This window comes from Vicia villosa, unplaced genomic scaffold (genome assembly GCF_029867415.1).
Source record: "Vicia villosa cultivar HV-30 ecotype Madison, WI unplaced genomic scaffold, Vvil1.0 ctg.000074F_1_1, whole genome shotgun sequence".
Taxonomy (NCBI): domain Eukaryota; kingdom Viridiplantae; phylum Streptophyta; class Magnoliopsida; order Fabales; family Fabaceae; genus Vicia; species Vicia villosa.
The window spans coordinates 510,104-535,236 of NW_026704998.1; the positions used below are offsets into that span (position 1 = coordinate 510,104).

Sequence of the window (25,133 nt, forward strand, 5' to 3'; positions counted from 1 at the left end):
GCTGAAGGAAGATATCACAACTTCTTGGATGCTCTAAGTCAGGGGTCTGACACGGCCACCCGTGTCCCATGACACGGCCGTGTCAGGCATGCTGAAGGAAGAAGATGGTCAAAGCTTGGAATCAAGAAGCCAGGGGTCTGACACGGCCACCCGTGTCCCATGACACGGCCGTGTCAGACATGTGCGCAGAAAAATTCTGAATTTTAAATTATGAAAGTTGCCACTTAAGTGAGGGTATTATAGACTTTTTGCATTAGAATATGTGCTGTTAGGTATTTAGTGACTGTTTGGAAAGAAAAAAAGGGACTTTTGACGGTCGGAGAACGTGGAAAATAGAGATTGAGAGCACTAGGGCTTGGAGCGAAGAAATCTTCAAGAGCATCCGCGATTGAAGATCAATTCCGATTCAACCAATTGTAATGTTTTCATCTTTAATCATTGTTATCGTGATAATTGCCATGAGTAGCTAAACTCTTTACTTGTTAGGATTGATGTCCCTGGATCATGTGATGTAATGAATATTATTTATCGTAGTTTTCGGATTATCTTTATGAAATTCAGTTTATGATTAAAAGTGCTTATTGCTTCTTTATATTGGAAAATATGTGTTTATTTACGGTTGAGGGTGCGTCGGACAAACTACATCAACGCCTTTTTAATCATAACGCTATTATTAAGAATCACTTAGGGATAAGGGTTTAAGGTGTAGCGATCAATTCATCCGAACTATGTCTTTTAGAATCTTGAGATAAAATTATCTTGTTAAGGAATTGAAAGAGGGTTTTAATCTCAAGAAAGTTTTTCACTAAGGAATTAGGGAAAATCAATGTTCGGTGTCGATAGTGAGAATTTCTAAAAGCTAATCTGCTAATTGGTAATTATTTCATTACAGAGTGATTCATACATCAATCCTGACTTGTTTCCGCTTATTTTCATTAATCAAACTATTTTAACTCTTTTGTTGCATAAGTTGTTATTTGAATTAAACATAAAAACCAAATACCCCCGATGACTTTTTATTCAATTGCATTGTTCTGAAACGTATAATTCATACGCAGTCCGCGAGTTCGATACTTGGGGATTTATTCTATCATTACTACATCGGTAAAAATAGTACACTTGCTATTTAACCGGTTAAGTGCATATCTCATGTTTTACATAAATGAATGAGAGTAAATATGCATTCTAACTATGAAAAAATTTCATCATTTTTGCTATTACTTCATGTATATAATATCATGGATATGATCAAGCCAATCTTTTATTATTGAGTAAAAAAACTACTTATCAAAAAAAGCCTACCATATGAGAATGCAATCCTTTGACAACTTATGAAATTTTATGTTTTTGAAAATTTATAATTCTTAGCCAATTTAAAAAAAAAATTTGCACATTGTCTTAAAATATGAGAATATTAGAATTTTAAGGGTTTTCAAAAAGAAAAAGTCGGGGATAAAGAAAAAGTTCTGAAAAAGAACAAAATCAATTAGTAAACCGTGATTATGATCAAAATTAAAAAGAATTTACTTTGAAAATATAAAAGAAAAAGAAATAAAAGTTAAAATATCAACGGTTACACAAAAAGAAAACACAAAAAAAAATTGTAAAATGGAAAGAAAAAGAGATCTTTTGAAAAACTAAAGAAAACATCAATATTTATTTCTTATCCGCTAGACACATGTGAATTCTAGGAAAAACCAAGATTCTTGTAGTCCAACCACGTTACAACCAATAACAAAGACCTTACTGATCCACGATCAATTATGTATCTTGTGATATTACTCAGATGAAGTACAAAATTTTAATTTTGTTATTTGGATAACAAGATGTTAGACACAGTGTAATAATGTACATGACAAGTGTAATATGTAACAAACATAATAAATGAAAAGCGTAAACTAACACAAGAATTTGTAACCCAGATATGTGCAATATCACTTACGCCTATAGGGCGTTAACCCAATGAAAAGAAGTTTACTTAATAGTCAAAAGTACAAATCCGTCTGATTTAAACTCTCCAAATTCAATGCCTATTTTCCTAATATTACCCATGAATTTCGATCCAAGACTCTCCATAAATCTTAAACCCCTCTCACTTTCACTCAAATACTCTCTCAGGTATTTTGATAGTTACAAAAGATTATGAATGATGGAACAATGTTACAACTCAAAAACTATATTCTCCTAACTTAGAAGTAAGACGTAGGAATAGAGTATTACACAAAAACAAAACACAAAACAAATAAACACGATACACTTAGTTATATCAGGTCTCAGTCTTCACAATGTATAATGTCTCTTTAAATTGCAACAAAGGTCTTAGTTCAAAACCCCATTAGGGTTTTGGTATTGAACTTCCCAAAGGCGCAACAAATCATTCTTTAATTATGTTGATTGAAAATCTTTGATTGATTAATCTTGATCAAATCTAAATATCTCAAATTTATTCTTGCTAAAAGTGATTCCAAGAAAAAATTCCTTATTCCAAAAAACTCACAAACGATAAACTCTTGATTAAATATAAAAGGAAACAAATCCTTAAACGCGCGAGAATTACTCAAATTATCATGTGTGCGAAGCAACCCAGGGCCACTTTGACAAACCATACATACATGCCTATAACAGTACATAAGTGACATTAATATTGGTACTGAAATCATACATAAGTGATTAGTCAACATCATAGTCATGTACAAAATACAAAATACATAATTTGAGTATATGATCAAGATACATGATATCCAAAACTACATGATCCAGGGATACAACAAAAATAAAGAAAATGAAACATCAGGAATATTGGCTCAGGTCATCTTGCCCTTCTCCTGCCTCGGGACATATGAAAATATACAACATAATTGAGTGAAAATACTAAATCTCAATGAGCTCTAGACTGCACCATTGAGTTTGCTCGACTCTATTGGGTATATTATACATAATCGGCCTATTAATACTACACACTTGTACTCTGATTATTAAAACAACCATTGAAGCATATATTGTTTCTTATCACATGTGAAGTTATATATACTTGCCCTATGTGTCTGGTAGAATAATATGAGACTACGGATCCCACCATTGTGCTGCATTATAACTTGATACCTCTAATCCGCTACCCATAAAGGAGGACCAGAGAAGGCTTTCATCATGGAAGTCCCCCGCTATCTTAAAGATATTATTGTGATATACCATAATTCTTAAAAGGGAATAAATCCACCTGTTAGGCTTTATTCTATCCCACTGTTTCAAATTTTTTCTAATAAGAGAGTTGGAAAAAGCAAGGATTGCTTACTTTTTCTGTATTGTAAAATGACAAGGTGGTTTGCCTTGTTGATTTATTTAGAAGCTTGTGTATAAAACCTAGGTATAGGCTTGTACAAAATTCTAACAATAGTAACATCTCTTATAATGGTAAGGGGACTATATTTACTCTCAGATTTTAAGAGGAACAAGCATAAACCTCATTGCTTTCATCACCTAACATCAAACCAGTAAAATAAAGATACACTCCATCAAAAACTATAAAACTTCAACGTACCTAATTCACCCACCCCTCTTAAGTACACTATATACTTACAGATTATTGCTTTGATGCCATATTGTAACGCCCCAGATTTTCATCCAAGACATGGCTAAAAAATTATCAAAATACTTGTATAAACAGAATCAAAATGTTTTAAATTTTATTCAATCCAAAGCCAATCCAAATTCCTAAGCGGACAATAACGACACTTATAATTTAATTGAAAGATGTTAAATCAATAAACTCAAAAAGTAACACGATCAATTTATTACTACATGATACTGTTTTAAAAATTCCTTCTTTCCCGCGATCATACGTCAAGCAAAACATCAATCACTTTGAAACTCCACATGAACTTTCAAGTCTTTCGAGTTCCATTTCATATTCTTGAAGTTTTTCGAACAATGTTGCGGAAGTCATTCTGGATAGATTTTTCTTCTCGGATATTACCATCACTTTTGGTTGCCATTCCCTAGTTAAGTATATAAGCACTTTAACATTGAGTTCCTCGGTAGTAAGAGTCTTACCAAGTGCTTTCAAGTGATTTACTAAGTGCACAAATATTTTCTGTAAGTCAATATTTGTTTCTTTGGGCTGCATTCTAAATAACTCATATTCTTGACTCAACGTGTTTAATCGAGATCTCTTAACTTCAACGGTTCCTTCATGAGTTTCTACTAATGTATCCCATATTACTTTTTCCGTTGTGCATGCCGAAACACGAAAGAACTCATCCATACTAAGTGCACCTTGAAGAAGATTGATTGTCTTCTTGTCATAGAGGACCTTTTTCTTATCATCTTCATGCCATGAACTTTTAGGCTTTGACGTTTCAACACCGTTGATAATACTTGTAGGAACAAACAAACCATTTTGAACAGCATCCCAATTTATTCTCCTTGTGCTTCTAAGTGATCCTTCATGCGAATTTTCTAAAAATCAAAGTATTCACCACAAAATAATGGAGGCTTGTTGTTACTACCAGCGTCTCTAAAAACCAGATTTGCATTTGCGGAAGCCATTCTGGATCTTTAGGAATAGGTTCGCTATAACCTTCTCTAATGCCAATTGTATGTTTGAGAGTGCGGCTAAGAGTAGGTGAATTAGGACTTTGAAAATTTATCCAGTTTTAGAATACTTGTTCTTATTTTTCTGGTTTGGTGCAAGAGTTTATACATGTGTTTCTTTCTTTTCTGGTTTTTGATTTGTGATGAAAGCGGTAAATACGGAAAATTAAAGAACACAAGGATGTATCCTGGTTCCCCTCACAGTCCGAGAGTACTCCAGTCCCTTTTCAACACGAAAGAGATTTCACTATTGTTAGATATTTGTACAAGGCTAAACCCAAGACTTCTCCTATAATCTTCTAACAACAAAACCATCAAGAACAATCCTCTTGGATCAATCAAGTTGAAATGAGAATAACCCTCTCACTTTCAATCTCTTGCTTCCAACAATCCTGGATAGCAAGGTACAACCAAACAAGTAGAACAAGAAAGCAACTCTTTTCTTTCCACTCTCTTGTTTCCGACAATCTTGAAAACAAGGAATACAACCAAATCTGGAAATTATTTTGAATAGATAAGTTTGTAGTAATTATTACTCTAAGTGATATATCAATGTAATTGATCTTCCCTTCCAATGATAATAATTCACGAGTACTAAGTTGTTAGATTGCTCTAGTATTTTATGGTTTGAATGATGTGAAAATATGTAGAAAATATCTTGAATAAAAGTTGACAATTAGAAAAGTAAATTATGAAAATTATGAGAGTTTTTTATTGGAAGAGGTGATTTTGAATTTGAAACTTCATGTATACACCTCTATGAAACATGGTAAAGTCATGAAAAAATAACATGAACAAATGTCTAGTTAAAATGAAAAAGTTTCATGAAGAATGCATGAAAAGGTGTTAAAAAGTTGTTGTTTTTTTCAAATTCATAGAGGACTTGTTAAGTTGGTTAAAACGGTCACTTGACTTATCAAGTTCACAACAATTTTCAAATTTCAAATTTAAAATACTCCTCATAATGTTGTAAATTGTGCCGGTTTTTGTGTTGTTACGGCATGTCAAAATATCACAATTTACCAAAATCTAAATGTTTGAAAAAATTGAAAAATAAAAAGTTGTCTAAATATTTGAACCAACCTTATGCAACATCTATTGATTTATCCAAGTCAACAGATTATATTCGAAAGTGATTTAACATGGTTCAAACATGAAAAGTAATATATTTGAAAGTGATTTAACATGGTTAAAACAAAAAAAAATAAAGTTTTCAATACATGATAAAAAAAAGCTTTTTATGCATTTGAATCAAAGATTTTAGTGAATTTGAGCATCTAAGACTTTAGTGAAGGTAAATATTATCATTATACCTTCTTGAAATGCAATAGCTTGAATCCAAAGTCTTGAATCATGATGCTTTAACTTTGAAATGTAATTGCTTGAATTTGAACATAATGCTTTGTCTTTAAAGTTCATCTTTGCCTTTTTGTCACTAAGATATTTGTCTTCATCAAAATATATTCATCACAGAGAAACTTGACTTCACACTCCTTAGTCTAGAGCAAGTCTATCCGTTTTTAGACAAACCTAAACCTTGTAAATTTTGGACGATCTTCCCTTGGAACATCAGTATTCCTCTCTCTCTCTCTCTCTCTCTCTCTCTCTCTCTCTCTCGCTTTTCTGGTATGGAGATGTATGCATAACAAACTCCCCATTGATGACATCATGTCCATTAGAGGATTTTCTTTGCCTTCTACATGTGAGCTTTGCAAAAACCACAATAAATCTTTCCAACATCTATTTTTCGATTTTTATTTTGCACAAAAAATCTTGAATTGGTTCAGTAGCACTTTCAATTTTCAGTTCTCTATCACAAGTTTCTTGGATTGCAAGAAGTATATCTTGCTTGATTGGCCCCCTCAAGCTTAAATTTCTATCAAGGCTTGCATCATCTACATTTTCCACAAGATTTGGACTGCTAGAAATCTCTCAAGATTTGAAGGTAAGCAAACTAATTGGAAATACCGCATCAACATCATCTCTACTCGAGTTAAAACTGCTGGAAATCATACAAAAATAGGTCGATTTCCCCATTTCCAACTTCACAATCCCTAAGAATTTTGACATTCAAATTCACCCTAGAAAGCCATTCAGAACCAAAGATATTATATGGCATCCTCCCCTAAATGGTTGGATCAAATGCAACAGTGATAGTCTTGCTAGAGGTAATCCTGTGATTAGTGCTTGGGGAGGCATTTTCATAAACTCTAAGGGCATGCATGTTGCTTTATTTGCTTTGGAGATTGTCATGGAGAGAAATTGGAAGCACATTTGGATTGAGCCAAAATCTTTATTGGTAGTCCAAGCTTTTTTCAATTAATGCTTGGTTACGTGAAGACAATGCTTGGTTACGATCTCCCATATTTTTAGGTAAGACAAAGTTTTTGCGGATATCCTTGTCAATGTTAGTCTTACTTATAAATCTTTCATTTGGTTTTATTTTTTTCATAGTAAGATAGAAAAAGTCTATTTGCTAGAAAAGTGTGGTACTCTTAAACGTAGACTTTTCTCTTAAGCTATGAAGCACATATACTTCAAAAATTCAGCCAAATCGTATACGATACTGTCATACCCCAAAATTTGCCCACCAAATTTTTATACTCAAGCTCATTTGAATATCAAAGGCTCAAGACTTGACTGAATGCACACCCTCCTAATCAGAGGCTTCTGAACTAGGGTTTTGGATTTCTTGGTGAAAAGGGATGAATCAGGACCTCCAATGAACTTCATATGACTTCTTATGTCTCAAACTATCTCTATGACAAAATTCAAGCTTCAATTCACAAGATTGCTCAGTCAAAAGCTCAGAAGGTCAACAATCGACTAATATGACCAAAAAGTCAATTGTGGTCAAAGTACAGTCAAAATTCTTGATTTTTGATCAACATCCTTATTTTGAAGTATCATCCATCATTTTATCAAGGATTGATCATGATTCATCAAGGAAAGCTCAGAAATCAACAAAAGGACAAGTTTCTAAATTAGGGTTTTTGAGCTAAAAGTCAAACTAACTTTGACTGGCCATAAGTCTCTCGTACTTTATTAGAAATTCCTCAACCAAATCTCATTCTCAAAGAAATTCAATTCTCTACAACTTTGATGTTGGACCCAAGGTCAAGAAGTGCTTCCGCATAAGAGATATAAGTCAAAACATTTTAGGTCCTTTTGAAAGTCAACAAAAAGTCATTTTTTTCTCAAAGAGTGGTACATGAACATGGTAGACTCAACTGAGATGAAACCAAAAGGAGCTTTTAGAGGACTCTTCAAGCTTTCTAAAAAGTATTGGAACCCCCACCCCCATATGATTAAAATGAGAGAGATGTGCTTGGTATAAGTTGGTCGATTTTCAAGAAAAGGGCAAAACCCCAATTGGCAAAGATCCAATTTTTTAAGTATTGGGCTTATGCTTTTGGGTTACCCACGTGATTTCAAGTTCATAAGAAGCTCATTGGTCATATAAATATTATTTCATGATTTTATTTTATTTATATTTGATTTTATTCATTTAAATTCAAATTAAATTAAATAAAATCACATATTAATGAAATAAATTTTATGATTTATTCTTTAAATATTCAATCAAATCAAACCTCTTCTGTGAGATATTGGATCGAACTCTAGTATGGTCGAATGATAGTTTCTTAGTTCGACAGAATTAAGCATGAAGTCGAAGGTTGTTCATATGCTTGTGTCGAAGATGCTAGGGTCGTTAGATGTTAAATTAGGTTTTAGTGTTTAAACCCTAATTTGTTAAGTTAGCTTGTTTATTAAGTTGACTTGTGTAATGGGCCTTGTGGAAAAAGTCCATTAGTTAGTATGTTAGGTTTTATTATAAATAGCATACTAGTCTCTCATCATTGCTAAGTTGCAAATCCTAATTTAGGGTGAGAGAGGTTATTTGTTATTCTTGTAAACTTGTAATCTTGTTTTAAGAGAAAGTAAAAGAATAGCAGTTATAACCAATTATTGTGTTCTTCTTATCTTCCCTAATTCCTATTATATTTTTTCTTGACATCTTTTTCACAACAAATTGGTGCGGTGAGCATGGAGAAGATATCGTCAACAAAGTATGAGATTGAAAAGTTCACCGGAGTGAATGATTTCGGTCTGTGGCGCTTGAAGATGAAAGCCCTACTGGTTCAGCAGGGTTGTTTGGAAGCGTTGAAGGGAGAGGCAGCCATGAATGTTGTATTAACGACAGCAGAGAAGACGACTATGATCGAGAAGGCACACAGCGCAATTTTGTTGAGCCTTGGTGATAAGGTTCTCAGACAGGTATCAAAGGAGACGACGACATCAGGGTTATGGGCGAAACTTGAAAGTTTGTATATGACCAAATCGCTGGTAAATCGACTCTACTTGAAGCAGGCTTTGTATTCATTCAAGATGGTTGAAGATAAAGTGTTGGCTGAGCAGTTGGATATGTTCAACAAGCTGATTCTTGATCTTAAAAATATTGATGTAAAGATCGATGATGAAAATCAAGCGCTGTTACTATTGTGCGCTTTGCCTCGATCACATGCTCACTTCAAAGAAACTCTCGTGTATGGAAGGGAGTCCCTGACCTTTGAAGAAGTTCAATCAGCCCTATATTCAATGGACCTGAACAAACGAAAGGAGCATAAACCTTCGTCTGTTGGCGAATGTTTGGCCGTTAAAGGAAAACTCTTACGAAAGGATGGTAAGTTTGACAAGAAGAAGGGCAAAAGTCAGTCGAAGTCTTACAATGGCGAACCACCTGACATTCGATGCTATCATTGTAAGAAGGAGGGTCACACAAGAAAGGTGTGCCCTGAACGCCTGAAAGATCGTGGAGGTAAGGATAATGGCAATGCAGCCATTGTTCAAGATGATTTCGAATCATCTGATGTTCTTGTGGTTTCAAGCAGTGACTCAAGAAGAGAGTGGATTATGGATTCATGTGGCACTTGGCACATGACTCCAAACAAAGACTTGTTCGAGGAATTATGTGATCAAGATGGTGGATCAGTGTTGCTGGGAAACAACAAGGCTTACAAGATTGCAGGTGTTGGATCTGTGAGGTTCAAGATCCATGATGAGTCAATAAGGTTGTTGACTGAAGTCAGGTATGTTCCTGATTTGAAGAGAAATCTACTTTCTCTTGGTGAATTCGACAAGAATGGATATGTTTTCCAAGGAGAGAAAAGTATCTTAAGAGTCATGAAGGGTTCTAAGGAAGTCTTGAGAGGCGTGAAGAAACAAGGCTTGTATACCCTTGAGGCTGAAGTTGTAAGTGGTTCGACAAATGTTGCATCCACGAAACCTTTGTCGAAGACAAAAATCTGGCACATAAGATTGGGACATGTCAGTGAAAGGGGTCTGGTCGAATTAGGGAAACAAAATCTGCTTGGTGGAGACAAAGTCGAAAAGCTGAAGTTTTGTGAACCCTGTGTACTTGGAAAATATTGCAGAGTGAAGTTCAACAAAGGCAAACAAAGAACACATGGATCCCTTGATTACATTCATGCTGATCTTTGGGGGCCTGCAAGGTGTCCATCACATTCAGGAGTAAGGTATTTTCTATCCATAATTGATGACTATTCCATAAAGTTATGGGTATTCATCCAGAAGACTAAGGATGAAACTTTTGAGAATTTAAAAAGTTGGAAGACTCTGGTTGAAAATCAGACAGGCAGAAAAGTCAAGAGGTTGAGAACCGACAATGGCCTTGAATTTTGCAATGAGGCATTCAGCAGTTTTTGTGCTGCCTCTGGTATTGCAAGGCACAGAACTACTGCAGGTACTCCACAACAAAATGTTTTGGCTGAAAGGTTTAATCGAACTATTTTGAAGAGAGTCAGATGCATGTTGACTAGTGCGGGGTTAAATAAGGTGTTCTGGGCTGAGGCTGTTTCGACAGCAACATATATGATAAACAGATGTCCTTCGACAGTGTTAGATATGAAGACACCTGAAGAAGTTTGGTCGGGACATCCACCAGATCTCGACAAACTGAGAGTATTTGGCTGCGTAGCCTATGCTCACATTAGGCAAGACAAGGTCGAACCTAGAGCTCTGAAATGCATGTTCAGGGGATACCCTGAAGGAGTCAAAGCTTATAGGCTATGGTGCCTAGAGCCAGGTCACAAGAGGTGTATCACCAATCGAGATGTAATTTTCAATGAAGCTGAAATGGCTTTTAAGAAAACTGATGTTGGTCAAAATGCAGAAACATCTGACGAAGAGCTGGAACAGGTAGAGATTCCTTGAGGTGGAGCATGTTGATGCTGAATTGCATATCCCTAATGAAGTCGAAGAAGAAGCAGAAGATGCTGAGGAAATTGAGGAAACTGTCGATAACTACCTATTGTCAAGAGATAGGTCGAGAAGAGCCATCAAGCCACCTCAGAGACTTGGATATGCAGATCTTATAGCTTATGCCTTAATCTCTACAAGTGAGGTTCTAGACGAAGAACCTAGAGACTACAAGGAAGTTATGAGGAGTCGAAATAAGACTGAATGGCTGAAGGCCATGGATGATGAGATGAAATCTCTTCATGATAATCATACTTGGGAACTGGTCAAGAAACCTGCTAGGGCAAGGTTAGTCAGCTGTAAATGAATTTTTAAAGTTAAAGAAGGAATTGAAGGAATGACGTCGAAAAGATACAAGGCAAGGTTAGTTGCAAGGGGTTTCACTAAAAAAGAAGGTGTTAACTTCAATGATGTGTTTTCTCCTGTTATGAAGCATAGGTCCATTCGAATGTTGCTTGCCATGGTGGCACAGTTCGATCTTGAACTGGAACAGATAGATGTGAAGACTGTGTTCTTGTATGGTGATCTAGATGAAACGATCCTGATGAGGCAACCTGAAGGGTATGTCGAAAAGGGGAAGGAAGATTATGTGTGCAAGTTAAATAGATCTTTGTATGGGCTGAAACAATCTCCTCGACAGTGGAATAGGAGATTCGACAAGTTCATGGCACACATAAGTTTCATTAGAAGTCAGTTCGACCACTGTGTTTACTTCAGATTTCGACCTGGTAATTCATTTGTTATTTTGTTGCTTTATGTGGATGATATTCTCATAGCAAGCAACAATGTTGAAGATGTGATGAGGGTGAAGGCTGAACTCAATAAGGAGTTCGATATGAAGGATCTGGGAGCTGCTTCTAGGATTCTTAGAATTGACATTCGAAGAGATAGAAAGAAGTCGAAGTTATGCTTATCTCAAGAGGCATATCTACGGAAGATTCTCGAAAAGTTTGGTATGTCGAATTCGAAGCCAGTTGTGACTCCAACAAACCCTCAATTCAAGTTGAGTATTGATCAGTGTCACAGTACTGATGTCGAAAGAGCCTATATGAATAGCATCCCATATGCTAATATAGTTGGTTCTTTGATGTATGCTATGGTCTGTACTAGAATCGACATAGCATATGCAGTAAGTCTTGTAAGCAAGTACATGGCGAATCCTGGAAAGGCTCACTGACAAGCATTGAAGTGGATTTTAAGGTACATAAATGGGTCTCTGAACAGAGTCTTAATTTATGGTGGAGCCTTGGGTGAAGATAGTTAAGCAACAATTGAAGGATATGTGGACTCTGATTATGCAGGTTGTATGGATTCCAGAAAATCTATTTCTGGATATGTTTTCACTATGTTTGGCACTGCAATTAGTTGGAAAGCAACACTTCAGAAGGTTGTTGCTCTATCAACCACTGAAGCGGAGTATATTGCCCTAACTGAAGCTGTGAAAGAAGCATTGTGGCTTGAAGGTTTTGCGAAGGAGCTGAAACTTCAAGGTCGAGGTATCACTGTTAAATGTGATAGTCAAAGTGAAATACACATGTCGAAGAATTCAGCCTATCATGAGCGAACTAAGCACATTGATGTGAGACTGCATTTTGTCAGAGGAGTAATCGAGCGTGGAGAAGTCCAAGTGCTGAAGGTTTTGACTGAAGATAGTGCTGCTGATATGATCACCAAGACATTGCCGAGTTGCAAGTTTTTCCACTGTATGCAGTTGATAAAGCTGCATGAAGAGAGCTAGTTTGTTCCCTTGACGTTGTAGAGTTAGGTCCAAGGTGGAGATTTGTGAGATATTGGATCGAACTGTAGTATGGTCGAAGGATAGTTTCTTGGTTTGACAGGATTAAGCATGAAGTCGAAGGTTGTTCACATGCTTGTGTCGAAGATGCTAGGGTCGTTAGCATATTAAATTAGGTTTTAGTGTTTAAACCCTAATTTGTTAAGTTAGCTTGTTTATTAAGTTGGCTTGTGTAATGGGCCTTGTGGAAAAAGTCCATTAGTTAGTATGTTAGGTTTTATTATAAATAACATACTAGTCTCTCATCATTGCTAAGCTGCAAATCCTAATTTAGGGTGAGAGAGGTTATTTGTTATTCTTGTAAACTTGTAATCTTGTTTTAAGAGAAAGTAAAAGAATAACAGTTATATCCAATTACTGTGTTCTTCTTATCTTCCCTAATTCCTATTATATTTTGTTCTTGACATCGTTTTTCACAACATCTTCCAATGGACAAGATTAGGAGTAAAATATGCTTGGAATAGAGTTGATGCAAATTAGAAAGTTTTAATGTAAAATCTTCTCAAATTTCCATCTCACCAATGATCCAATATTCAAGCCCACAAATAAACCTAATTCGCTCACATATATATACACAAGACATTCAGCAAGCCAAAGGACGAAAAATTGGAAGGCCAAGTACTAGGGTTTGAGTTATAAAATTCAAGTGGCTAGGGCAAACAAAAACTTGTGGTAGCAGCCATCATTCACGAATTCCAAACGTATCATCATCATCTCAGGGACACCAGGAGTGATCTTCAATCCTTGAGGAAGACCAGAGCACACCAGATCAACTCTTTCCAACGTGCACCCTCTTTGGTAAAAGTATCTTTTTCAAACTCATCATACAAGTAATATGAATCGAATTTACGTTCACTAACATGTTCATGGTAGCACTTAGGACGTTTATGAGTTTTCGTTGTTGAGTTTACACGCAGGAATACAAGGATGCCATTTCTAGGGCACGAGCTTGCTATCACTTCGTATTTGCTTTTATTGTGTGTTTCAGGAAAAAACGAGGGCAGCATTGGATTCAGGAGGACCTGTTTAGTGGATCTGGGCAAAATTTGAGTTCGCCTAACGTCATTCATGGCAGGTATAAGATCACGAATTTGAGGAAGATGAACTCGCGGAAAAATCCGCATGAAAATCCACAGCAGAAACCGCAGGTATTTTCGCAGGTAGCATGGAGAAGACGATGAACAGTCTTGGTTGAAAGGTGGACTGTTGCGTGGCTCAATGTTATTCTCCAGTAAAAATTCTCTTTCTCTCTCCGCACGCGCGTCTGCAACCCAATAGTCGATCAATGAGGTTTCCTTCTCTCTCTCGCTCTGATTGGTCACCGTGTACGCAGGTGGGCCGGGGTGGTTTGCTTTCTTTGACTTTTCCCATTAATTCTCATTTTTGTATTTGTTTGATGTGTTTGGTATTATTATCAATCAACAAATATAGTTCACTTGGCAGAGACAAGGTTTCATTCACCTCATAGGCCTGGGTTCGAGCCAGGACAGAGATATTATTATTTTTTGCCTAATAAGTTACTTGCACATCCCATACAACGCATGACCACAATACACCTTCAAATCTCAACCATCAGTTCTTCATCAAGCTTGATCCAATGACCCTAGAAGCGCAGGATCATCATGGACCTACAGGACACACCCACATCTGATCCAGAGCTAAGTTTTCCAAATTTAATTTCATATTTCCTTTTTCTAAAAAGCTATTTCTTTTTGTTTTTATTAACTATTAATTATTGTTTTCTTTTATTAAAAAAAACATGTTAATTAAAAATGTTTTATTTTAATTATTAATTTTAATCGAAAACTCGTTTTTTTTATTTCATCCAAAATTGTTTTTTTAACATTAAAAAAATTAATTGTCTTGCATGGTTTTTTATCAATTAAATAATTAATTCAAAACATCAAAATTAATCATTTTCACACATAATTTTAAATCAACTATTTTAATTAGGATTTAATTGATTAATCAAGATTATGATAAATAGTTCCTTCATACACTAATCCTATTATTTTCATTCTTGATTTTCAGGTTATCGAAGATTTGACGATGTTTCCAATTTATTTAAATATTTTTGAATGTAATAATTAATTAGGGTTTTTCTTAATTTCTGTCTTTTATTTTCCGCAAACCCCCTACAGGTGTTTATTGTAAATCCCTCATCCCTAAACTTGTAATAGCGTAGGTTTTACTTTCTGCCTTTTAATTTCCGCACAATATTTATTGCGTGGTTAGTAAATTAGGGAGTGGAAACCATGAATTGGATCTAGAATCAGTAATTTTACAAGATAAATATAATCGAATGGAATCACCTGATTGAGACACACACTCACCTTTAGGGTAATCTCTCTTATGCTGCCTTTCGATCAGAATAGTCAAGTCCCTTCGAGCGTAGGGACTCCTTAGCCTGTTGCCTTCGATAAACTCATCATAGTCCCTCAATATAAAGATCATAGTCCCTTCGAGTTGCCTACGATAAATATGATCTCGTCCCTCGATGTTGCCTCGATAAATGATGATCGTCCCTTCGAATGCTAAGGAGTCCTTACTGGTTGCCTTTATGACTATTCATAGGACTTCCTACCCTCTTTATGGTATGGATAACCCCTATGACGATTCGATGACCCTTCGATGACCCGCACATCCAATATATAGGACTACCTACCCTCAAATGATATGGATAGTACTATCGCCCAAGGAAAAACTTTAAAGTATGGGAAAGATCTTACGAACTTAGGGTAGGAACTCTTAAGTGCTTGCTCACAAACAATTCAAATAAATCAAATGTTTTTCACACCATGTTTTCTAACATTGTCTTTTTAGACATTTTCAAAACAAACTGTTTTTCTAAATACACACGACACCTTTCGAAACATTTCAAACAAACAAAGTGAGCTAAGCAATTAAGAGCCCATGGATAACCATGGATGCAAAGGGTGCTTACACATTCCCTTTGCATAACCTACCCCCCGAACTCAAGTCTTTTAAAAAGGTCTTTCATGTTCTTTTATACCTTTCTTAATTGGATAAAATAAAAGTCGGTGGCGACTCTTGCTATCCGCACATTTCAAAAAGTCAGTTCTCCCACCGTATTACAGATACGTACCGATATGACGCTGATATGTATCAAAGGAGTATCCGAATTTATATTTAAAAAAATAAATTAAAAATTTACGATACGACAGCAATACGCCTCCGATACGTCACACTACATATACACGACGTTTTAAATTTTAAAAATTTCTTTTCTTTCTTGATGACTCTTCATTCTTTTTTTTTTAAATTTTAATGATTATTCTTTAATATCCTATTTAATTTCTTCTAAAAATTTATTATATTTGATATCATTTTTTAATATTTTAAATTTAATTCATATTAAATATAATTTTCTTTTCATTTATTATTACTTTTATTTATGCCAGAAAGTTCTAATTATATTTACAACCTTTTTCTTTGCAATTGCAAGTTTACTTTTTCTTCATACCTTTTTTTTCCATATTTTTGACTAAGAAAGTTTTATTACCATAATATAATTATCACTTTTATACATCTTAAATATTCTAAATAAATTCTTACCATCTTTTTATATGAATATGTATTATATTTTATGTTTTTTAATTAGTAATGTATCAGATATAACATATTTGAGTCGTATCAAATTTGATATTCATATTATTATATTTGTGTTTTATTATTCGTAAGAGAATTATATTTGATTCCTCTTATATTTTTGTTTTTTATATTTTCTGTTTTTAAAATTTCATCTTTTAATTCAAATGAGAAATATATTTATATATATTCAAATGCTGTCAAAATCATATTAATATAAAATAAATTAGTGTTTTCTAAAAAATTAAATTAATTACTAATAATTAATATATAAAATAATTTTGCACGAAATTTTATTTGAAAGACAATTTTTGCATGCAATTTCCAATCTTTGGCACCGTCCACTATTGGTATAATAATTATTTAAAATAATGCAAAAATAATCCCGAAAAACAACCAACGACTATATTGCTTTCATGTTTCAAGGCAGTAGTACAACATTGTTTTACTTTTACCCATAAAAATCTAGCTTGTGCTCTGTAAAAAAAACATACAAATGTCAATTATTAATATTGATGATCACAATTTCAACGTTAAATGATTTTCATAACTATCCAACTAAACTGTGTATCTAAGTATTATTATCCAAGGTTTAAACATAAAAATGGGTATAAAAAATTATTTTATATTTAAAAATAATAGTAATTGATATGATTATATATAAAAGTTAAAATCGCAAGGAAAAAATAGCTCGTACAAGTTACTCTAAAAAATATAGGTACAAGATTTGTTTAACCTTTGAATATTAATTTTTATTTTTATGAATAAGTATTAATTAATACAAATTTCTTTTCTTCTAAAATAACACTTAAAAAAAAAGGAGAAAGGAAGTATAAATACACATTTAATTAATTTTTTAAGACAGTTTTAACTTCTAAAAAATGTAATTATAAAGATAATTAGAATAATAAGATTATAGTAAGATGATTAATAAGCAACATAATTACAAGTGCATTAAAATATAGATTGTAGTAAGATTGACTTATTTAAAAAAAAATTTAATGAATAGGCACATCTATCTTATTTGCAATAAACATTTTTTTTATCCACTCCTACTAGTTTATTAAACCAAATATGTTATTTATTTAAAAAATAATACACTCTAATTTAAAATATAAGAAATTTCACCCAAGTACCATCATCATATTTTTAGATTTTGATAATTATACTATGCAAATAACATTTTATATAAACATCCAAATGTATTTAGTCATTATATTATAATATCTAAAAAATAATTAAAGGTAATATCATGATGCATAAAAAAATACTCCATTTTTTGATGTATAACATTTTATATACATTTTTTTATACTAATAAGTTATTAATGCTATATTTTTTTACTATACTTTTGATTATTATTTTTACTACACTTCCAATTTTGAATAAATGTTCCTGATATATTAATTATATTTTGTAACATATAAAAATGGAAAAACGACATAACACAATTAGCTAGTTTTCAAAATTTATTTATATTTTATATTTATATCCATAAATAACTATTACTTTATATTTTCCATAAATACTTGATTTTTATCAATTTACATTTTACATATTTCTCAATTTCTCAAGTATGAAAATTCTTACAAATATGCATCATTGATAATTGGCAGACCAGCGAGTTAAATGACACGAATTTTATCTTTTTCCGTATATTAAAAATTAAATTTTAATTAAATATTTTTTTTCGTTTATAATTCAAACTAGTGTAATTTAGTAAAATAATCAGTGTAATTTAGTAAAGTACAAGATGATTATTAATTGACGGTGTAAACTTATTTTATTGCACATATTTTTTTTCTCTTAACATTTTAACATTTTATATATATTTTTATACTATTAATTAATAATATAGTATTGTAAAATAATATATTTTATTTTTTACTTAATCTTCTATTTTTGAATATATGTTCCTTATATATAAAGTATATTTTAAATATATAAAAATGGAAAAACGATATATAATAACAAAATAATAAAATACAATTAACTAGTTTTCAAAAATTATTTATATTTTATATTTATATCCATATATAGCTATTAATTTCTAATTTTCATAAATGCGTGAATTTTATCAATTTAAATTTTACATATTTCACAAGTATGAATTTTTTTTACCAACACTTAACATTGATAAACAATTGGCATGGCAACGGCGAGACGCCACGAGTTTTATCTTCTCCGTATCCAAATTTAAATTTTAATTAAAAATTTATTTCCTATTCAAAACTCAAACGATACTAAATATATAAATTTAAAAACAACTTCAAATAGATTCGAATATCTCTACGTTCTCCAATCTCCGCATCTAAATCAATTTTTTAAAACTCAATTTTAATAAATTTTTCTCGTCAAATTTGAGGCGAGTTTGGACATATTCACGTAAATACAAGTATTTTTGCCTAATTCAGACTATATTGCTAAACAAATTGAACGCAACGATTTAATGCAAATTAACAAAAATTTTATTTTTCCGTATATTAAAAATTAAATTTTAATTAAATATTTTCTTTTTTGTTTATAATTCAAAATAGAATAAATAATTAAAAAATGTTATGCATTATTTGACAGTGTAATTTAGTAAAATTATCAGTGTAATTTAGTAAAATACAAGATGATTATTAATTGACGGTGTAAATTTACTGCACATATATTTTTTTCTCTTAACATTTTATATACATTTTTTATACTAATAAATTATTAATGCTACAACTTTTAATTATTTGTTATTGTTTATAATTTTTTTAAAATATTTTTCATACTATTAATTAATAATATAATTTTGTAAAATAATATATTTTATTTTTTAATTAATCTTCTATTTTTGAATATATGTTCCTTATATATAAAGTATATTTTTAATATATAAAAATGGAAAAACGATATATAATAACAAAATAGTAAAATACAATTAACTTGTTTTTAGAAATTATTTATATTTTATATTTATATCCATATATAGCTATTAATTTCTAATTTTTATAAATGCATGGATTTTATCCATTTACATTTTACATATTTCACAAGTATGAGATTTTTTACCAACACTTAACATTGATAAAACGGCGAGACGAAACGATTTTTATCTTCTCCGTATCCAAATTTAAATTTTAATTAAAAATTTATTTCCTATTCAAAACTCAAACGATACTAAATAAATTAATTTAAAAATAATTTCAATAGATTCGAATATCTCTACGTTCTCCAATCTCCGCGTCTAAATCAATTTTTTTAAACTCAATATTAATAAATTTTTATCGTCAAACTTGAGACGAGTTTGGACATATACTCGTAAATACAAGTATTTTTGCCTAGTTCAGACTATATTGCTAAAGAAAGTGAACGCATTGATTTAATGCAAATTAACAAAATTTTAGATAAAAATAAATTTGTTAAACGCTAAACAAATATGATTGCCCATTCGTGAGTGAAGACGCCCAATTCTTAATTTAGACGTAGTATTTTTAGTATACCTCCTCCTATTGAGTAATAAATAAAATGTGTTAATTTTGCTTAGGTAAAAAAAAAAAAAGACAAAAATGAAAATGATTAATTAACTTCACAATATTTTTCAAATATTTAAAAATCTAATAACCAATATCTGATTTTATTTAATAACTTTAATTGCAAACTTTTGTTAATTAATTCTCCATTAAATACAGAATCTAAATACAAATAATCATTAATAAATACAAAGTTAAATAATTTTTAAAAATTTAATAAAAATGGATTTTAAAAAACAGTAATAATATCATTAAATTACTGGCTTAATCCTATTGATAAAATTGATGCATGAATAATAAAGATAAGAACTTAGGAAATGACAGAAAAAAAAAGTAAAAAAAATAAATATAAAATAGAGAAAGAGAAGAGAGAGAGAGGTGAAGTTTATAGAGAAGTTAGAGAGAGAAAGAGAGAGAGAGAGATAGTACAGATCTATTAGAACAAAAGCTTTCACATACACAAACACAACCCAAATCATCAGGTTCTTACTTTTTTATCTTTAAATCTCTTATTTGCGTTATTATAGCTCGTTGTCTTGTACACTTGTTAACAACAATATTCATTCATTAACTCTTTTTGTTTTTCTCTCTCTCTTCAAATTTTCAATATATTTTTTTAAAAAAAATTTTCAACTTGAAGAGGAAGAATAATGGAAGGAGGAGGAGCTCCGCCAGCTGACGCCGTGATGGAGGATGCAGCACCACCGCAACAGCAAGAGCCACAGCAGCAGGTGGGGATGGGGATCGAGAATATTCCGGCTACACTCAGCCACGGTGGGAGGTTCATTCAATACAATATATTCGGTAATATATTTGAAGTTACTGCAAAATACCGACCTCCTATCATGCCAATCGGTAAAGGCGCTTACGGTATTGTTTGGTATGTTGTTATCACCAACTTTTTTTTTATTTTTGAATCAAATTAATGTTAAAGTTTGCTTCTTTTTTTTTTCTTAAATTTTGGTTGTATTATATCATGTTCTTGATGGCAATGGAAAATGGATTTTGTTTATGTTTTTGTTTTTTTGTTTTGGGGTGTGTGAATAGCTCTGCTCATAATTCGGAGACGAATGAACATGTTGCTGTCAAGAAGATTGCGAATGCATTTGATAACAAGATTGATGCTAAGAGGACTCTTCGTGAAATCAAGCTGCTTCGCCACATGGATCATGAAAATGTTAGTGAGTAATGATTGTGCTATGTTTTTGTGAATTGAATGTTGTTTGTTGATTTATAGATATATTCTATGTGATTTGGGAGTTTGATTACTTTGCATTCTGTTATCTATTTTGTGCAAAACTTTGTTTGATATTTGAAAAACGTGGTTTTGAATAGAACATTATGGCGGGAGTTGATCCATTTAGCCGACCCCATTTAGTGGGATAAGGCGCTAGTTGTTGTTGTTTATTGATTTTAAAATGTGTATTTTATTGATTTTGCTGTTGACTTTAGATGGTTTTTACCTTTTCTGAAATCCGAATAAATAAAATTGTCCGTAAGGATAATCGACGACGAGTGCCTGTTTCTGTTTGACATTCTTGCAATCATTTTTTAGTTTACCCTCGTGTAAGAAATCTCGGGGCAGTTATTTTCCATTCTGATACTGTCTTTATTGTTGTTAATGGTGGATGGCAGAAGGCCAAAATTCTGCAATATAAGCACGCCATTGCACCCTATGTGTCACCATGGCGGACATTCGGTCCCAAATATCCTATGGCAGTTGTCCAAAATTCTGCTATGGCATGGCGGAATGGCGACGCCATGGCCGCGATTTAACAGCTCTTCTTAGCGCATCTTTTTTATTGTTTTTGTGTTTACTCTATATGTTTTTATATCTGACCGTATTGCGTCTGCTGAAATCTGGAACAAGTAAAATTCTGTGTAAAAGGAAAATCCATTATTTGTGTCTTCTTCTGTTCAGTATCTTTCCCATGGTTGATTAGTTTATCCTCGTGTAAGGAATCTCAAAGCAGTTATTTTCCATTCCGATGCTATCTTCATAGTTGTCGATGGCAGAAGGCCAAAAATCCTCCGTATAAAAACGTCATTGCAGCCAATGGCAGACATTCCTTCACGAATTGCCTATGACGGTTGTCCAAACAACCGCCATACCATGGCGGATTGGTGGCACCATGGTCGTCATTTAGCAACACTGCATAACTTGTGTATTTGATTGATTTTGTGTTTGACTTTAAATGTGTTTTTTTTACGATTCTGAAATCTGAAACATGTAAGATTCTGTTGACCTAAAAATCATTGAGGAGCGCTTGTTTCTTTTCAATATCCTTGCAATCACTGATTAGCTTATCCTTGTGTAAGAAATCTTGGAGCATTTATTTTCCATTCCACCACTGTCTTCATTGTTGTCGATGGCGGAAGGCCTAAAATTTGCCATATTAACCAGCCATTGCAGCCAATGGCAGCAGACATTCCTTCACAAATTGCCTATGTCGGTTGTCCATAAATGTGCCACGCCAAGGCGGAATGGCGGTGACATAGCAGCCTTTTACCAACACTTCTTAACACGTGTATTTTATTGACTTTGCATTTGACTTTTGATGTTTTTGTGATATCGTATTGCCTGTTCAAATCTGAAACAAGTAAAATCTGTCCAGAAGGAAAATCAACAATGAACGTCTGTTTCGTTTAATATGCTTGCAATCATCGATTAGTGTATCCTCGTGTGAGGAATCTTGAAACTGCCTTCATTATTGTTGATGGCGGAAGGAGAAAATTCTGCCATATGAACACGCCATTGTGTCAATGGTGTCGCCGTGCCGGATGTCCATCTTCCGGGCCATGGCAGAGTGGCGTCACCATGGCTGCTATTTAACAACACCTTTTTAATATGCATATTTTATTGATTTTGTATTGACTTTAGATGATTTTACGATATCTGAATTCTATTGCTTCTGCTGAAATCTGAGACAAGTAAAATTCTGTCCAAAATGAAAATCAATGACTAGTGTCTGTTTATGTTTGATATCCTTTCAATCAGTGATTAGTTTATCATCTTGTAAGGAATCTTGGAGCATTTGTTTTCCATTCTGACAATGTCTTAACATGTGTATTTTATTGATTTTGTGTTGACTTTAGATGTTTTTTAGGATATTTAAAATCGAAAATCTAAAATCCTATTGCTTCCGCTGAAACAAGTAAAATTCTATCCAAAAGGAAAATCAGTGCCTGTTTATGTTCTATATCCTCGCAATTATTGATTAGTTTATCCTCTTGTATGGAAACTTGGAACAGTTATTTTCCATTTCGACGCTGTCTTAACATGTGTATTTTAGACACTTTTTACGATATGCTGCACGCGTCACTTATTTTACTTGTCACGTGTATAGTGGCGGTTGATAAACACTGTCTTCCCGTACTTAAATTAAAAAAAAATATTGCATTTACATAATGGTGGCTGCTTTATATGTTCATTCTTATGTCATGAGGGGAAATGTCAATACTTCCTAGCATAGAAAGACTTGTTAAATTTGCCATATTGGTTTTGCCTAATGTAAGTTTTGTATAGGTGGTCGCAATCCGGGATATCGTGCCACCACCTCTGCGGGAGGTATTCAATGATGTTTACATTGCATATGAGCTGATGGACACTGATCTTCACCAAATCATTCGATCAAATCAAGCATTATCAGAGGAGCACTGTCAGGTATATATTTAAATATACCCCCTTTTAAATTATACCCATTAAGCTTATTAAATCTTATCCCTGAAACCATTATAAGCTTTTTCTTTTCCTTTTGTAGTATTTTCTGTACCAGATTCTGCGTGGGTTGAAGTACATACATTCCGCGAATGTTTTGCATAGGGACTTAAAACCCAGCAACCTTCTCCTGAATGCCAACTGTGACTTAAAGATTTGTGATTTTGGACTGGCTCGTGTAACCTCTGAAACTGATTTTATGACTGAGTATGTTGTTACAAGATGGTACCGTGCACCAGAGCTTCTGTTGAACTCTTCTGATTACACAGCAGCAATTGATGTCTGGTCTGTTGGTTGTATTTTCATGGAGCTGATGGATCGAAAGCCATTGTTTCCTGGCAGAGATCATGTGCATCAGTTGCGTCTACTCATGGAGGTAACTTCTTTATCCATCGTTAGTGTTTGAAGAAGTTCAAGAGTTATTGATTTATATCAGTTTTTGCAGTTCAAATTATTAACTTGCTGATTTTGAAACCAACACATTATTGAAACAAAATAAAATTCACTGCCATATCATTCTGGAGTATACTTTAGATTAAGTTTCATTATATCAGTATATTAATAAAACTGCCATGCTTTATGTTTTACAGCTGATTGGTACCCCATCGGAAGCTGATTTGGGATTTCTTAATGAAAATGCTAAGAGATACATAAGGCAGCTACCTCTTTACCGCCGCCAATCTTTCCAAGAAAAATTTCCGCATGTCCATCCTGATGCTATAGATCTTGTTGAAAAGATGTTAACTTTTGATCCTAGACAAAGACTTACTGGTAAGTATTCATTGCCAGATATAACCGTGTCCATACACATGCTTCATAAAATTTCATGCTTAATTTGGCATCACAGTGCTTATTAAAAAGTCATCTAGTCAATTCATCAGTCATAGGTTGATAATTTGCTGTTTGCATCTAAAGGATGCATCTAGATACTTAAATTTTTTGCTTTTGGGATATATATCGATTTCATATCCTGTCGAAATCAGTTGTTTCTTAGATTTTGGATTGAGCGTCACTCAACCTTTGTCTGCTAACATGAAAATGCTTCATACTAGCCTCATTCATAAAAGCATTGGCACCTGCATTGAAATGATGAAATACAAGTTTTTGTCTCTCGTGTGTTTAAATTCCTTCGTTGACATTGTTTTGCAGTTGAAAATGCGCTGGCACACCCCTACTTGACATCGCTGCATGACATCAGTGACGAACCTGTATGCACGACTCCCTTCAGCTTTGACTTTGAACAGCATGCTTTGACTGAGGAACAGATGAAAGAACTGATATACAGAGAGGCTCTAGCTTTTAACCCCGAGTACCAGCAGTAGCGTAGTGGTGATAAAGACGGTGGTGTTATGATTGGGTTTGGAATATGTTTGTGTCTGCAGTCCATAGGTCAAGAGATTTCTGTGTATATATTATCTTATCTATCTATCATCTGAAACCAGATGAACTTGGAAGTTATTTATTTGATCATAGGTTTGATTGGTAGACTTGCTGGAACACAATCATAAGGTACTTTGTATTTTTATTGTCTTATTTGTTTCAAACTATTCTCCAATTTATTGGTTTCAGCCAACTTCTGATAAACTTTGTCATCAACACATGCATTAATGGGTTATTTTATTCATTTTGGATTGAA

At 33.1% G+C, this 25,133-nt stretch overlaps 1 protein-coding gene across 2 annotated transcripts; it reads left to right on the forward strand.

Moving 5' to 3' along the window:
• The first annotated feature begins 20,127 nt into the window (after positions 1-20,127).
• On the forward strand, positions 20,128-25,133 carry LOC131623612 (mitogen-activated protein kinase homolog D5). Of its 2 annotated transcripts, XM_058894619.1 has the most exons (7): positions 20,128-20,261; positions 20,420-20,659; positions 20,827-20,956; positions 23,306-23,443; positions 23,541-23,873; positions 24,088-24,268; positions 24,647-25,133. In XM_058894619.1, the coding sequence occupies exons 2-7, from the start codon at positions 20,430-20,432 to the stop codon at positions 24,817-24,819; spliced, it is 1,185 nt and encodes a 394-aa protein (XP_058750602.1). In that variant the 5' UTR covers positions 20,128-20,261; positions 20,420-20,429; the 3' UTR covers positions 24,820-25,133. The 2 variants fall into 2 exon arrangements, with proteins under 2 accessions (XP_058750602.1, XP_058750603.1); XM_058894620.1 differs by lacking the exon at positions 20,128-20,261 and having other exon boundaries at positions 20,280-20,659.

Bases quoted from the DNA above. Each gene is read 5' to 3' on its own strand.
- LOC131623612 (XM_058894619.1), top strand. From the start codon at position 20,430: ATGGAAGGAGGAGGAGCTCCGCCAGCTGACGCCGTGATGGAGGATGCA. The intron at 20,660-20,826 runs GTATGTTGTTAT...GTGTGTGAATAG, and splicing joins GGCGCTTACGGTATTGTTTG to CTCTGCTCATAATTCGGAGA. The intron at 23,874-24,087 runs GTAACTTCTTTA...TATGTTTTACAG, and splicing joins AGTTGCGTCTACTCATGGAG to CTGATTGGTACCCCATCGGA.